Source organism: Molossus molossus, unplaced genomic scaffold (assembly GCF_014108415.1).
Source record: "Molossus molossus isolate mMolMol1 unplaced genomic scaffold, mMolMol1.p scaffold_m16_p_1, whole genome shotgun sequence".
NCBI lineage: Eukaryota > Metazoa > Chordata > Mammalia > Chiroptera > Molossidae > Molossus > Molossus molossus.
Window position 1 is genome coordinate 208,894,205 of NW_023425344.1, and position 14,302 is coordinate 208,908,506.

At 41.4% G+C, this 14,302-nt stretch overlaps 1 protein-coding gene, 1 non-coding gene and 1 pseudogene across 7 annotated transcripts in view; 2 read left to right on the forward strand and 1 right to left on the reverse strand.

Annotated features, from left to right (window-relative positions):
- The window catches only part of FERMT2 (fermitin family member 2), a 77,329-nt gene that overhangs the window by 8,002 nt on the left and 55,025 nt on the right, over positions 1–14,302 (reverse strand). For all 6 annotated transcript variants that reach the window (XM_036281550.1, XM_036281535.1, XM_036281543.1 and 3 more), the window contains 4 exons: positions 13,397–13,504; positions 8,582–8,716; positions 7,807–7,856; positions 6,557–6,681 (listed from right to left, as the gene is read on the reverse strand). In XM_036281550.1, coding sequence (XP_036137443.1) covers positions 6,557–6,681; positions 7,807–7,856; positions 8,582–8,716; positions 13,397–13,504 — 418 coding nt within the window. The remainder of the gene's footprint in view (positions 1–6,556; positions 6,682–7,806; positions 7,857–8,581; positions 8,717–13,396; positions 13,505–14,302) is intronic.
- LOC118622507 lies at positions 1,659–1,783 on the forward strand. Its single transcript, XR_004958072.1, has one exon. It is a non-coding gene; the product is annotated as a small nucleolar RNA SNORA32 (small nucleolar RNA).
- LOC118621892 lies at positions 6,312–6,410 on the forward strand (annotated as a pseudogene).

Below are 14,302 nucleotides of genomic sequence, written 5' to 3' on the forward strand. Positions count from 1 at the left end.
TTCCTGACCTTAAACTTTATCTCATAGGGATGCTGTAAGGATAAATAAGCTATGTACACATCAAAGCTCACTAAAGGGTATTCCAACTGTTCGTACTTGGATCATGTCACCCTCCGTGTCTTAAGCGCACCCAGTAGCTCTACGATGAGTGTGAACGGTTAGCAGGGCCGCCGCTGCCTGCTCTCTGCACGGGAGCAACTTCTCTTGGCAGATTATAAAGAACAGAATAATAACCCTACATATCTACCACAAAAAGAACAAGTATTTAAACCGTCTTTTCCCCTCCACACAGAAACATTTTAGATAAAGGGGATCCTCCACTCCTCTCCAGAAGCAACTCCCAACATTTGGAGGACTTTCTCCCCTCTATTTTTTTCCTTAAATACGTACTACGTATAAATAACTACAGCATTTAACTACTCCTATAGAAGCATTAGAGACTATAGTAAGCTGTGAGGCAATGTGTTAAATACAACAGAGAGGTGTTTGAAAAAACACAATCTTTTGCAAAATTCCATTAATTATTCAAGTGGATTTAAAGTATACAATTAGTCCTCTTTTAAAAGTAAACCACCAAGACCATCTGAAAGGGAGAGAGAAGTGAACGGTAAGGCAAGTAGAGCAGGCGCACAGGCACTTCTGGGCCACACCTCAGACAACATTCGCTCCCTGGCGACGGGCTGGATGCACTCCACTGTGATCCGACTGCTCCTCTCAACTGCCACGTGCAAACAGCCCATTCGGCTTACAGTCTTCAATTCTAACTCTCTTCCTACTCTTTGAGGGACCCGAGCCCCTCCCCGTCAGCAATGTGTTTTCACTCTTTGCTTCTCCCCAGTCCAGCTGGATGCCATTCACCAGGTATCACCACCCCTAGTTCCCTAGACTTACTGTCTTCCCATCAGACACACTCAGCAAAACCTTAACCCTGGTTCAAATCAGCCCTCCATCTCTCACTGCCTCTACTCAGGCTGCTGAGTCCTGTAAGAGGGGAGGGGAAAACACCACAAAACTGAGCAGATAGGTGTCACTAGAAATTCATGGATCCCAGCCTCCATCTGGCCCTCGACACTTGCAATCTTATGTTTACAGACACGCTCAAAAATGATGATTTCAAATCTTTTCAGGCCTCCTACGCCACTTACTCTCAGGGGACAACCTCACTTATTTTCCAGTACCAGAAGTGAAGGCCCCCGCTCCCTGCCACCATACCAGATAAACCCACTGTCCTTGCTTCCAAACAGCAGAGAGGTGTCCCTCCTAAGGCCTTCCTATCCAACTGGGTGGAGTTGTCCACCCTCCCAGGAACCTTGCTCCATCTGAGATCCTCTCCCTCCCCAGGTACCAGGTTTCTTTCTTTCTACTGTGACATTTCCATCAGCATTTAACTTTCTTAACTCTCTCCCACCTTAAACCACAAAATGACTCTCCTCTTTATCTCTCTGTCTTTTGCTGCTGCCCCCTTTCCTCCTCCCTTCCTAGATAAGGTTCATTAAAAAGCTGTCTTTGGCCCAGCGGGTGTGGCTCAGTGGTTGAGCATCGACCCACGCACCAAGAGGTCGCCAGTTAAGATTCCCAGTCACAGCACATGCCCGGGTTGTGGGCCTGATCCCCAGGGGTGGGCCGTGTAGGAGGCGGCCCATCGATGTTCTCTCTCATTGATGTCTCCATCTCGCTCCCTCTCTAAACTCAGTAAAGATTTGCTGTGGACATGACCACAAAATATTTCCCATTAGGTTTTCTTTCTGCTACATTGGTAGCATTCAGTCTACTGGGAACATTTTCTTAACCTTTATTTTAATTGTCTAGTTTAGCACCGTCCAATATAATTATAACACAAGCTATGTGTGATTTTGTAATAGCCATTGGTAATCACTGAGATTTTACACAGCCTCCTTAGATCTCTGAGTCTTGCAGATGTCCTCTGTCTAGCTAATCCTTCCAGGTTGCTAGTGACCAGTTTGTGATCACATGACCATCTCTATTCCTGTTATATGGGAGTGACTGAAATGACAACTGGATTGAACAACAAAAAAAAAAGGGGATTAAGAATCAAATTCAGGAGAAACAAAGGCAGTGTGTGGAAGGGCTCAGAACATGTGAAATTCCTTAAATAAAAGTTTATTAACTTTAAAAATAAAATAAAATCAATAAAAAAAAATTTGTTTTTAAAAAGCTGTCTTTAGCCCTGGCCTGTTTGGCTCAGTGGTTAAGAGCGTCAGCCTCGCCCTGGCCAGTTTGGCTCAGCGGTTAGAGCGTCGGCCTGCGGTCTGGAGAGACCCGGGTTCGGTTCCCGCTAAGGGCACGTACTTCGGTTGCAGTTTGTCCCCGGCCCTGGTTGGTCGTGCGGGTGGCAGCCACTCGGTGTGTCCCTTCACGTCGATGTTTCTCTCTCTCTCTCCCTTCCTCTCTCTCCCTCCCACTCTATCTGTACAAAAAAAATGGAAAAATATCCTCGGATGAGGATAAAAAAAAAAAAAAAAGCGTGTCAGCCTGCAGACCAGAGAGTCCCGGGTTCGGTTCCCGTTAAGGGCACGTACCTCAGCTGCAGTTTGTCCCCGGCCACGGTTGGGATCATGAGTGGCAACCAGCCGATGTGTCTCTCTCACAATGATGTTTCTCTCTCTCCCCCTTCCTCTCTCTAAAATCAATTTTCTAAAAAGCTTTGTTTCCTATTTACTTCTCAATGACAGTACTTTGACTCATACTCAAAATGCCACTGAAATCTGTTAAATCTGTTCTTAATCAAGGCCACTGACCACCTCCATGTGGCTAAGTCCTATAGAGGCTAACAATCTCTATTTTACTTCTCTGTAGCATTTGATGCCGAGTTACACTTCCTTGTTTTGAAACAATTTTTATTTTAGTTTCCATCGTACATTATTTCCATAATCTTCTTATGCTTTTTTTTTGGTTTCCTTTATAAGCTTTTCTTCCTCTAATGTGCTGTCCCTTAAACGCGAGTCTTCTGCAGGGTTCTGTTCTTAGCCATGACAACTATTCCAATAGCTACACTTACCACCGATGCTAACTGCTAACATACCTCCATCTGTAGCATGGATCTCTCATGATCCAATGGCCTACAGGTTATCTTCAAAAAGGTATCCCACAAATACCTCAAATTTATTTATGTTTAATCCTTGCCTGAGGACATTTTCATTGATTTTTAGAGAGAGAGAGAAACAGCAATCACCTGAGCCACACCAGCCAGGGCATGTACCTCAAATTTGAACACAGGAGCTTTTGGTAAGAGGTAGTAAGAATTCCATGGTGTGGTCATAGCTGGATATGATGATGAAAGGACTCAAAACAGTTAACTTGCTCAGCTCTCAGTGGATGTTGACCAGGTTTTTCAAGTGTCTGTGTATTTTATTTATTTTTATTTTTCTTTATTGATTTTTTTTTTTTTTTTTTTTTTTTAGAGAGAGAGGGAGGGAGAGGGAGAGAGAGATAGAAACATTGATGAGAGAGAATGTTGACTGGCAGCCTCCTACATGCCCCACTGGGGATTTGGCCCACAACCTGGGCATGTGCCCTCACTGGGAATCGAACTGGCAACCTCCTGGTGCATGGGTCGACACTCAACTACTGAGCCACACCAGCCAGGCCAAGTGTTTGCATATTTTAGCTAGAATGACTCTTCACTCTGCCTAAGACTCACTAAGTAAAAATATATAGGAACAATTGAGAATTCATCCTGCTCCACCTTTGGGAACAATATCAGGCAATGCAACTGGGAAAGGGGGGATATTTGCACATCTTCTAAAAAAAAAAATCTCATCTAATATTACAAGTTTTGATTCTTTTCATGTTGCCTTTTTAATTGCAAATGTTTGGTGATTTAAATTTTGAGAAGTAACATGAAATGATGATGAATTAAATTTCTTTCAAGTTGTTCATGAAGAAAAAAAATCCAAAAATCACTCATCTTTCTCCCCACACTCAGCCCGTCTCTTCCCAGTGTCAGGAACACCCTGACCTCCGAACTGCACAGCCAGGAACAGGCCCTTCCCCCTGGCCCAGTGGTTCGCAACCGTCCTGATGCCGCGACCCTTGAATACAGTCCTCATGTTGTGGTGACCCCCAGCCATAAAACTGTTTTCGTTGCTACTTCATAACTAATTTTGCTACTGTTATGTCTTAGGTGACCCCTGTGAAAGGGTCGCTCAACCCCCAAAGGGGTCACAACCCACAGGTTGAGAACCCCTGCTCTAGCCCCTCCCAAATCAACCACCCAGTCTACTGACTGAACTTCCTTAGTATCTCCTGACTTTGTACCCTTTCTCCATCCATATGGGGAATCTTAACACGGATCACTACCACTATCTGAAATTATTGCACTAAACTCTACCCAGTATAAATATGATGGATCCTGTCATTTTCAAGTTAATAATTTTTCAGTGGCGCGTCATTGCTGCCAGTTTAAAAAACAACCTCCTGAACATTTGAATCCACTAATTCTTGCCAACTCCTGCTATTCCTCTCGTGTGAGCAGGAACCAGATTGAACAGCTGTTAAGAAGTTTCATCCTTCTGATTAAACTCTGCACTCCAGCTTTTCTCCAGGCATTTCTTTCTTTCTTTTTCTCTATTGATTTTAGAGAGAGGGAGGAGGAGGAGCGAGAGAAACATTGCTGGGCCGCCTCCTGCATGCCCTCCACGAGCATCTAGTCCCACAGATTCATTTCCCAAAGGAAGATACTGAGTTCCAAATAGACTATTTTTCTACAACCACAGGGCTTGTTTAGGGGCAGGGCAGAATCTTGGCCATTCAATTCTTAGGCTAGTGTGATGTGCTGGGCAAGTACTCCTCTGGGAGGCCTGGGGAGAGGTGGGGTGAGAACACCTTGTGCACTGTTCTCCGTACTAGAACTTGACTTTTCGGTCATTCAGGGAGAAGGTTAATAGGGACAGAAGGGCCAGAGGCCAGAGGCCAGATCTAAGTCCTGCTCAGGAGTGGACCATCTGAGCTGATCCCGGGCAGCTGAGGAGGTAAACAAGAAGAAAGCCAACACGGATTCTGAGTAACAGACACTGGTAGAGACCCACAGTTAGACTCATGTGACAGAGAGGAAGGCAATGAGACCAATGAAAAGTTTCAGACAATCACAGAATTCCAACACTTGGCCATAGCAATCTTCTCCCCGAGACAGAGGTTTTCTATTTTTTTTTTTTTTTTTACAATGTGTGTAACTATAAAACAGTTCAGGCGACTACTGGGTAGAGAGAGAGAGATGGAAATTTTGTTGAAATATACTAAAAATACCCTAATGTACAATGTATTAAGAAAAAAGATCAATAAAAAACACTTCTATATTTTTAGTGATATGTGAAATTATTCTGGGATTCATTTCTGTGAAATGAGTCAGGGGACCTTTTTCTTTGGTACTTTTGTCCAAATTGCTTTACATATAATAATAAATGTACATGTAAAATGGAACCCCCACAGGAGAGGGGGGGCTGACACGGTGGGCCTGCCCCTGCAGTTCAGCTCCAGGGCCTGGGAGCTCCCCACTCCTTTCTCAGCTCTGCCTCTCCAACCCTTCAGTCAGCTGGGAACTCGGGGTTCACATGATGCACGTGCTTAGAACCTAGAAATGCGTCTGGAAAATGTACTTCAGTTTTCTAGCCTTCCTTTACCGAGCTTGCGGTGCCAAGTGTGTACGACTTACAGTGGCTCACCTTAAATACTTTTTTGACTTTACAATGCACTCAATAGAAACTGTATGTCAAATTTGGAATTTTGGTCTTTTCCTGGACTAGTGATATGCAGAATGATGCTGTCATGATGCTGGGCAGTGCTGCAGCGCCCGGTCACGTGATCACGAGGGTAAACAACTGATACTCTACCGTGTACTGTGTTGCCAGTGTTTCTTTTGGGGGGGTAGATCTGGGTGGGAATATTGTATTCTGAGTACATTTAAGGTAGACTAAGCTATGATGTTCAGTAGATCAGGTGTATCAAATGAGTTTTCAACTTTGGGTATTTTCAATTTATGATGGGTTTATCTGGAGTGGTTCTCAGGGGTGCAGCTTCCTAGAGGAAGTGGTATCTGAACTGGAAGTGAGCCAGGCGGTTTAGTGAATAATATCACAAGTGAGAGGCTCATCAAGAATCTGCAAGATTAGCTGAAGGCCCTACAAAGAAGTCACAGCAAGAGGCACGCAGAAGTCCTCCAGCAGAAGCAGCAGGCAAACCTGGAGAGGAAATTCTCCTACCGCCTGAACCAATGCATCAATCAGATGACAGGTGAAGAGGAACAATGTGAAGACCCAACAGAAGCAGTCTAAGACAAGAACTAAGTATATACAGTGCTCACTGCGCAGCACATACACTAAAACTGGAACGATACAGAGCAGCACGGCCCCGGTGCAAAGATGACGGGTAAATGGGAAGTGTTCCATAGTAAAAAAACATTTTATATCTGTATGTAAAAATACCCGAAGAAGTGCAGAAACTGCTGAAAAACTCCCCTCACCCCCAGCAAAGTGAAATGTACCGACATTGGCTGATAGAGATTCTACCATCAACAGAGCCTTTCCAAGGCTTCCTTTACCTCTCAGGTTCATCTGATGAGCTGGTGTGCCACTGGATTCTTCTTTGCTCTTGTAGCAAGAAATAGACGTGTCTTTAAAGGTGCACCAATACTGCTTATAACCTTTTAGAGTCAGCTTTTTTGGCCTGTGTGTCAAATAGAATTAAGAGAAAAACCACGTTTAATAACTTTATCAATGCTTTGTTTTAGCACCAAGTCTCAATCTCCTGACCCAGTTCTGGGTTTGCCCCTCCTTCCTACTCTACTCAGGGGATCTCACAACAGTGTGTGGGCAGAGGAGAAAGACAGAAGGGCCCACATTCTAGCATTTCTGTCAGTTGTAGCCACCTGTATCACGAGCAGGTCACATGGAAAGCACAGGATAAGATGAAGTAAATGTCAAAAATTGGAAATTTCCTAGGTCCCATAATTAGCCACAGGTTCACGGATGTCTGCAGGGTGCCTTTGGAGCCGCTTCGAACAAGCGAGTTTACCTGGCATGACTCAAGGGAGGTGAGTGCTCATCGCTCTCAGGCATGTATTTCAATGGGGACCTTAACTCGCCACTCCAGTGTCAAACATGAAGAAGACAGAGCAGTCATGGGGGGAGTAGGTAAAGAAAGGTACATGTAGATGAGGCAGCAGCATCTGAAATCATGCCCTTATTTCAGAAATGTTCTATCAGTTGAGCTGCTTTATGTTTAGCTAGATAAAGGGTTTATTCCATGATGGCTTTGTGTATCACATTCCACACCACCTTTTTCTTATGCCTTAATGCCTAGCTCTCATGATTCTGTGGAATATGACTAAATTGTTTAAAAGTCTAGATAACCCCCTGGCTGGTTTGGCTCAGTGGTTAGAGTGTCGGTCCATAAAAGTCTAGATAACCTATACTGGAACCTTAATTACAAAATGTCCTGTGAACAAATGAATAGAATTCAATAGACTCTGGGGCTCCAAACAAGGAAACAGTCACTGGCAGCAACAATTCATTATGTATTGTGCTTTCCCCTAGACGGGTCACCTTGTACTGAGATGTCTCTGTGCGTTTCACAACCTACATGATGCAATCTCAACTCCAGAGCAGTGTTTACCAACTGAAACAACTTACAAATACTGTGATTTTGATGAGGTAAAAATGGCTAGTTCCCCTCATTAAGTTTACTGTTCATCTAACTGGTAACGGCTCAGATGCTTTGGCCAATCAAACTTACAGTATATTTCAATTAATGTTCATTAGTATTTGGAATCCCTCCATTTTATCTACTTACTTGAAAACTTTAATATAGTCAGCAAGTTCAGGAATTGAAGTGATGTCACCCTAGGAAAAGAATTTAATCATTTTTTTTCTTATTTTTCTTGCAATGAGAAACTCTAATACTTGGTATCTGATATCAAGAACCAGCTTATTTAAAATTACTTAAAATATAGATTACAGACTTTAAAGGTACAATTGTATTATATGGTCATACAGCACAAAGGCATTTTCAAATCTCATGAAAAGCTAATAAAATTGTATCAAAACAGCAATTTATATAACCCGCAAGAATATACTGTTGGTTCTAATAAAGCTAAAACTGTTTGTTTCTGCATATGAAAATTTTGTAAATCATAACAGCCCCAAAATAAGTATTTCTTCTATAGCTAACAAGTGTTTCTATAGTAACTAATTCCTAAGCTTCAAAACTATAAAACTAAACTTAGCATTTAAAAATTTTCTTGAGATTGATTTCTCACCTCTTCTGTAATATTTCAAATTAGGAAATCACTAAATGAATTTTACCATAATTTGACATTAATTTTTCTTCTGCAGAAATGTCCTACTACTACTTGTAAGAAAATGTGCAGAGTATCAGATCTATCTTGACTGCGTTGGAGGCACTAGAGACTAGACAAATTTTAATTCTAAGTTTCTGAAAAATCGATGTCTGAATTCTCTAACACATTAAATATTTCTCTACATCCCCCAAATACTTCATGAGAACCTAAATCGACAAAAAGGTAAGCATCAGTTCAAAGTACATTAGGTGAAAAGATGAACCCTACCAAAATTGTTGATGTTTTACCCCCTTCCAAAGTAATCTCCAGGTCTGAAAGGGCAGCGTCAACTTCGTCAACTTCTTTGTCACTGTTGTTCAAATGATTCTCTGATGTCATGATAGACAGCTTATTGATATGATACTGAAACCAGAAATGATATTTTATTTAAATCATTATTCTAACTGTAAAACTTGAAAATGAGGTTATTATCTATTTCTATATTGAATGCTTTTCATCCTCTAATTTGAATAGATAAGTGTCCAGGAACTAGAACGATAGGAAAATAAAGGGCATGGCACCTGAAATCAATGTCCTAAATCTGCTAATAAATATTTATCGAGAAGTAGGGTCTTTGGGCCTATTCAAATAAATTCAGCCTGGGGGCCTAGGCCTTAGTGTTAACACATCCTCTAATAAGCTCCATACAGCAGAGACTTCTGACTTTTTCCCCAGGGCACTATTCATTTCTTATCTAGAACAGGGCCTGGAACCAATAAGTACTGAGTGAACAGAATATGCATTAGGCCCTTTACAGAAGTGGATTAACACTGATTACCTTATAATTCCACTGCTACGGAGAGGGAAAGTTAGTTATCATTACCGCGCTGAAAGCTGAAGCTGCCCTTTCCCCGCTTCCTCAACTCAATGAGGAGCCACGGCCTGAGGAGATGTTTATATTATTACACAAGATAGTGTTTACATGTGACTCCACACACATGAACACTGACATATACACATATACATGCATGAGTAGTGATAACTACTCCTTTATGTAAACAGAAAATCTTTGGGCATAGAAAAATTAGTCATGATTTTAAGTACACTTAGGTAAGCGACTTACAACACATATTAGTGATCTATTCTAGTTTGATGTTAAACCTTACAGAGGTTTTACGCAAAGGTAAGCAGAACTTGAAATCAATCAGTTACCTTTTAAAGCACTAAGAAGCACTCCAAATTTCTGAAGTATATTCACTGAATATAATCTCTTCATGGAAATATTTAATGAACTAATCTGAGGCCAGTTATCAGTGCTCCTCTGTATTTTAAGATTTAGTGAATCAGTAATGAGAGGTCTGTGGCTACGCCTTCAGTTGTGCTGAAACGAGATCTCTGCAGTGGTAGGACTTCCACGTTCACGCATCTTGGAGAACAAGGCAGGCTGAGGCTCTCACAGACGTGGCCTCACACGTCAGAGTATATTAAGAATCATGTAGAGAGCTGGTTAAAAATATAGATTCTTAGGTTTATTCCCAGGGATTCTGATTCAGCCAGTCTAGAGTTCAGCTGGGATTTGCATTTTCACTAATGCCTTAGGTGATGCTGACACAAAAGGTCCTTGACTAAATGATTTAAAAACAGCCCTGGCCGGTTTGGCTCAGTGGTTGGAGCATCAGCATGTGGTCCAGAGAGACCCGGGTTCGGTTCCCGCTAAGGGCACGTACCTCGGTTGCAGTTTGTCCCCGGCCCTGGTTGGGTTGTGTGGGTGGCAGCCACTCGATGTGTCCCTTTCACATCGATGTTTATCTCTCTCTCTCTCTCTCTCTTCCTCTCTCTCCGTCCTGCTCTATCTGAACAAAAAATGGAAAAATGTCCTCGGGTGAGAATAAAAAGAGTGTTGCCCGGGCTGGGTGGTTCAGCTGGTTGAAGCGTCGTCCAGTACACCAAAAGGTCATGGGTAAGTGTTACTAAACTTATTTACTTCTTACTTTGAATTACCTTTTCTTTTTACCACCGTAGACTTATTTTACACAAGGAACCAGAAGCTCCAAAGAAAGGATAGTTCAGAGTGTCTGAAGTGAAAATTAGTAGGCATCTCTGTGCCATACTTTCAGAGTTTTCCCGTTCAGATACCAGATGGCGACCTAGGGCCTTAGTCAGTCTTTGGGAAGGCTTCTAACAACTCAAGGGATTTGTAGTACAAAATTCTCTCATTAAATCTAGATTCTAAAATGTTTCAGGAGAGCTGTGCTTTGGGATATTCAGTCTCCACGAATTAATTTTTTTTTTTTAATTAATTAATTTTTGTTGCAAATGTTTCTCCTTTGCCCCACTGATTCCCCCTCCCCCTCCCTCCGTGCCCTGTCACCAGCTTTGTTGTCCATGTCCATTGTTCATGCATACATGCATATAAGTTCTGTGGTTTATCTCTCCCCCACCACCCCCTCTTCTGGGGATTGTCACTCTGTACCCCACTTCCACGTCTCTGGGACTACCCCACTCCTCAGACTGTTATTTTCACTATATTCCACAAATAAGTGAGATCGTATGATACTTGTCTTTCTCTGTTTGGCTTGTTTTGCTTAGCATAATACTCTCCAGGTCCCTCCATGTCGTCTCAAAGGATAAGAGATCTTTCTTTCTTACAACTGCATAGTACTCCGTTGTGTATATGTACCACAGCTTGGTTATCCATTCGTCTACTGATGGACATTTGGGTTGTTTCCAGATCTTAGCTATTGTAAATAGTGCTGCTATGAACATGGGGGTACATATATTCTTTCTGATTGGTGTTTCAGGCTTGTTAGGGTATATTCCTAGAAGTGGGATCACTGGGTCAAATGGCAGTTCAATTTTTAATTTTTTGAGGTAACACCATATTGTTTTTCATAGTGGCTGCATCAGTCTGCATTCCTACCAGCAGTGTACTAAAGTCCCCTTTTCTCCACACCCTCACCAACACTTGTTGTTTGATGATTTGTTGATGACGGCCATTCTGACAGGTGTGAGGTGATACCTCATTGTTGTTTTAATTTGCATCTCTCTGATGATTAGTGATGTTGAGCATTTCTTCATATGTCTCTTAGCCATTTGTATGTTCTGTTTAGTCTTCGCGAATTAAAACCCATGGTTTCTGAGGTGTTTTTTTTACTGCACTGAAACGAACTATCTACTGCATTGGGTGGGGGGAAGCTGTAGAATAACCCCATTTCTCTGACACTATGACTCTGGATACCCATTCAACAAATACTGTGTGCTAAACACTATTATATGTTGTCTTTTTAAAAAGATGCATTCTTTTTACAATAAAAAGATAAAAAGAAATACCATACAATGAAAATCTGTTCTCCCCGTATATATTTTACATCTGTTACTTTTCTGTCATTGGCGAAACCCTTACTAAAAGAATGACAAGCCTGTACTCTAAGTGAGAAAGATGTAGGCAGGTAAAAAGTCATAACCAAGCGAGGGACTTTCAATAAAACTGCTCCAGAATTCAAGAAATTCTTCAGTTTGAATTGTATCCAAAAACATAATAGAAGAGTCTTAACTAGTCTCTAAAAAGTAACTGACAGATTGAACTAATTCATCTGTCCTCAAAGATTTTCCAGTTCTGAGCTTCATTTCAATCCCCTTCTTCGATCATATAAACCAAAGAGAAATTAGCTGTGTTTCCTCTCTAATGGACAATATTTGAATCTTAACTAGAAAACTTTTCTGAGTGCATAGAAGCATTTGGGATATGAGAGCATTTTTGTGTTCTAATGGAGAAAAATGATTTTTATAAGTGAAACCTTTTCATCAGTGAATACAATTTTGCTTCTTGTAATTAATGACCAATACTTTAGGTTACACCAGAATTCTACCATAATCTAAGAACATTCACCAAAGCCTCAGTCGGACCTCAGTGCTTCTAAAAATGTGATTTGCGGATGCCACCCTAAAGTTATTTTGCCAGAGGGGGAAGCAGTAATGAAGTGGATAATTTTTTTTGTTTGTTTGTTTGTTTTTTATCCTCACCCGAGGATATTTTCCATTTTTTTTTTTTTGTACAGATAGAGTGGGAGGGAGAGAGAGAGGAAGGGAGAGAGAGAGAGAAACATCGACGTGAAGGGACACTTCGAGTGGCTGCCACCCGCACGACCAACCAGGGCCGGGGACAAACTGCAACCGAAGTACGTGCCCTTAGCGGGAACCGAACCGGGTCTGTCCGGACCGCAGGCCGACGCTCTAACCGCTGAGCCAAACCGGCCAGGGCTGAAGTGGATAATTTTTTAATAAGCCCTACTGTAATTATGAAGCAGGTGGTATGCAAGAACTACATTCAGAAAAGCACTGGTTTAATCTAAATAAAACATTAGCTACCTACTTCTTAAGGATTACCATTCTAAAATTTTACTGATATTTATGTTAATTTCAACTCATTTCTTAAAATTTTATCTACTTAAAAGGTATTATTTCTGCCCTGGCCGGTTTGGCTCAGCAGTTAGAGTGTCCGCCTGCGGTCCGGAGAGGCCCGGGTTCGGTTCCCGCTAAGGGCATGTACCTCGGTTGCGGTTTGTCCCCGGCCCTGGTTGGTCGTGCGGGTGGCAGCCACTCGATGTGTCCCTTTCACATTGATGTTTCTCTCTCTCTCTCCCTTCCTCTCTCTCCCTCCCACTCTGTCTGTACAGAAAGTAGAAAAGTGTCCTCGGATGAGGATTAAAAAAAAGGTATTATTTCTGCCATAGCCCATTTTACAAATATCATCATCCCCAGCTATTTATGAAATTATGTAAGCAAGCTTCATTTCAGAAATCTAACTTTAATATGTACTATTTCTAAAGGAAAACTGGATAAGTTAATATACACCTGGAGGGTGGGAGGATAATTTTTCTCCTACAGGATACAAAAAAGTAACTATTAAGTAAAACATTAAACTCTTAGATAAGACAAAAAAATGAATTTATATATTTCTTTTGCGTTCCTAAGTGTCTATTCACTTTCTACATAGTAAAAAGTAAACACTATTAAAATGCTACTGGATTAATATGCCGCTTTACTATTTAAAAATAATCCTCTATCCCCACCTCAGGCCCATATACCGATACTCTTTACTACCTGCAAGGCTGCAAACATCATCATTTCTTCTTCTGTGCATTCAATTTCTTCTAGGAGAATAGCCCATTTGGCCTGCTCATAAAGCTGGTTGATTCTGATTGCATCATACTGCAGCAAGAGAGACATATTCACTTATATCACTTCTAAAATTAAAAAGTTTGAAAACTGAATATTCAACTTTAAAGCTTTACAAGAAAAATTTAATGTACATTTTTTTCCCCTGGGATTTTATTCACTATCAAATATGCAATAATAAGAAAGAAATATACCTACACACACACCTGCATCTAATTTCCCATTAAAAACGACAATGAAATACGCCAAAAGATTATTTAGTATTAGAAACAGACTGTTATTTTCCAAGGAAATAACCATTAGATGTTACATTCCTTAAGAAAATCTGCCCTGGCCGGTTTGGCTCAGCGGTTAGAGCGTCCGCCTGCGGTCCGGAGAGACCCGGGTTCGGTTCCCGCTAAGGGCACGTACCTCGGTTGCAGTTTGTCCCCGGCCCTGGTTGGTCGTGCGGGTGGCAGCCACTCGATGTGTCCCTTTCACATCGATGTTTCCCTCTCTCTCTCTTCCTCTCTCTCTCTCCCACTCTGTCTGTACAAAAAATGAAAAAAATGTCCTCGGATGAGGATAAAAAAAAAAAATAAAAAAAAAAAAAAAAAAAAAAAAAAGAAAATCTAACTCGAAGACATTAAAGGTAGAACTGATTGCTCTTCTGTATTATTATTGCAACTTGCTACACTAAAATATCATAACCAGAGAGTAAATTAACTATTTCAGGAACATCTTGCTCACTGCAGAAATGCATACCCAGACAAAGTGGCAGGTCCTGGGAAACAGTAATTATTTTAAAATCCAAAACAGAGGGTACACATATAGACTTGTAGAAAATATTTA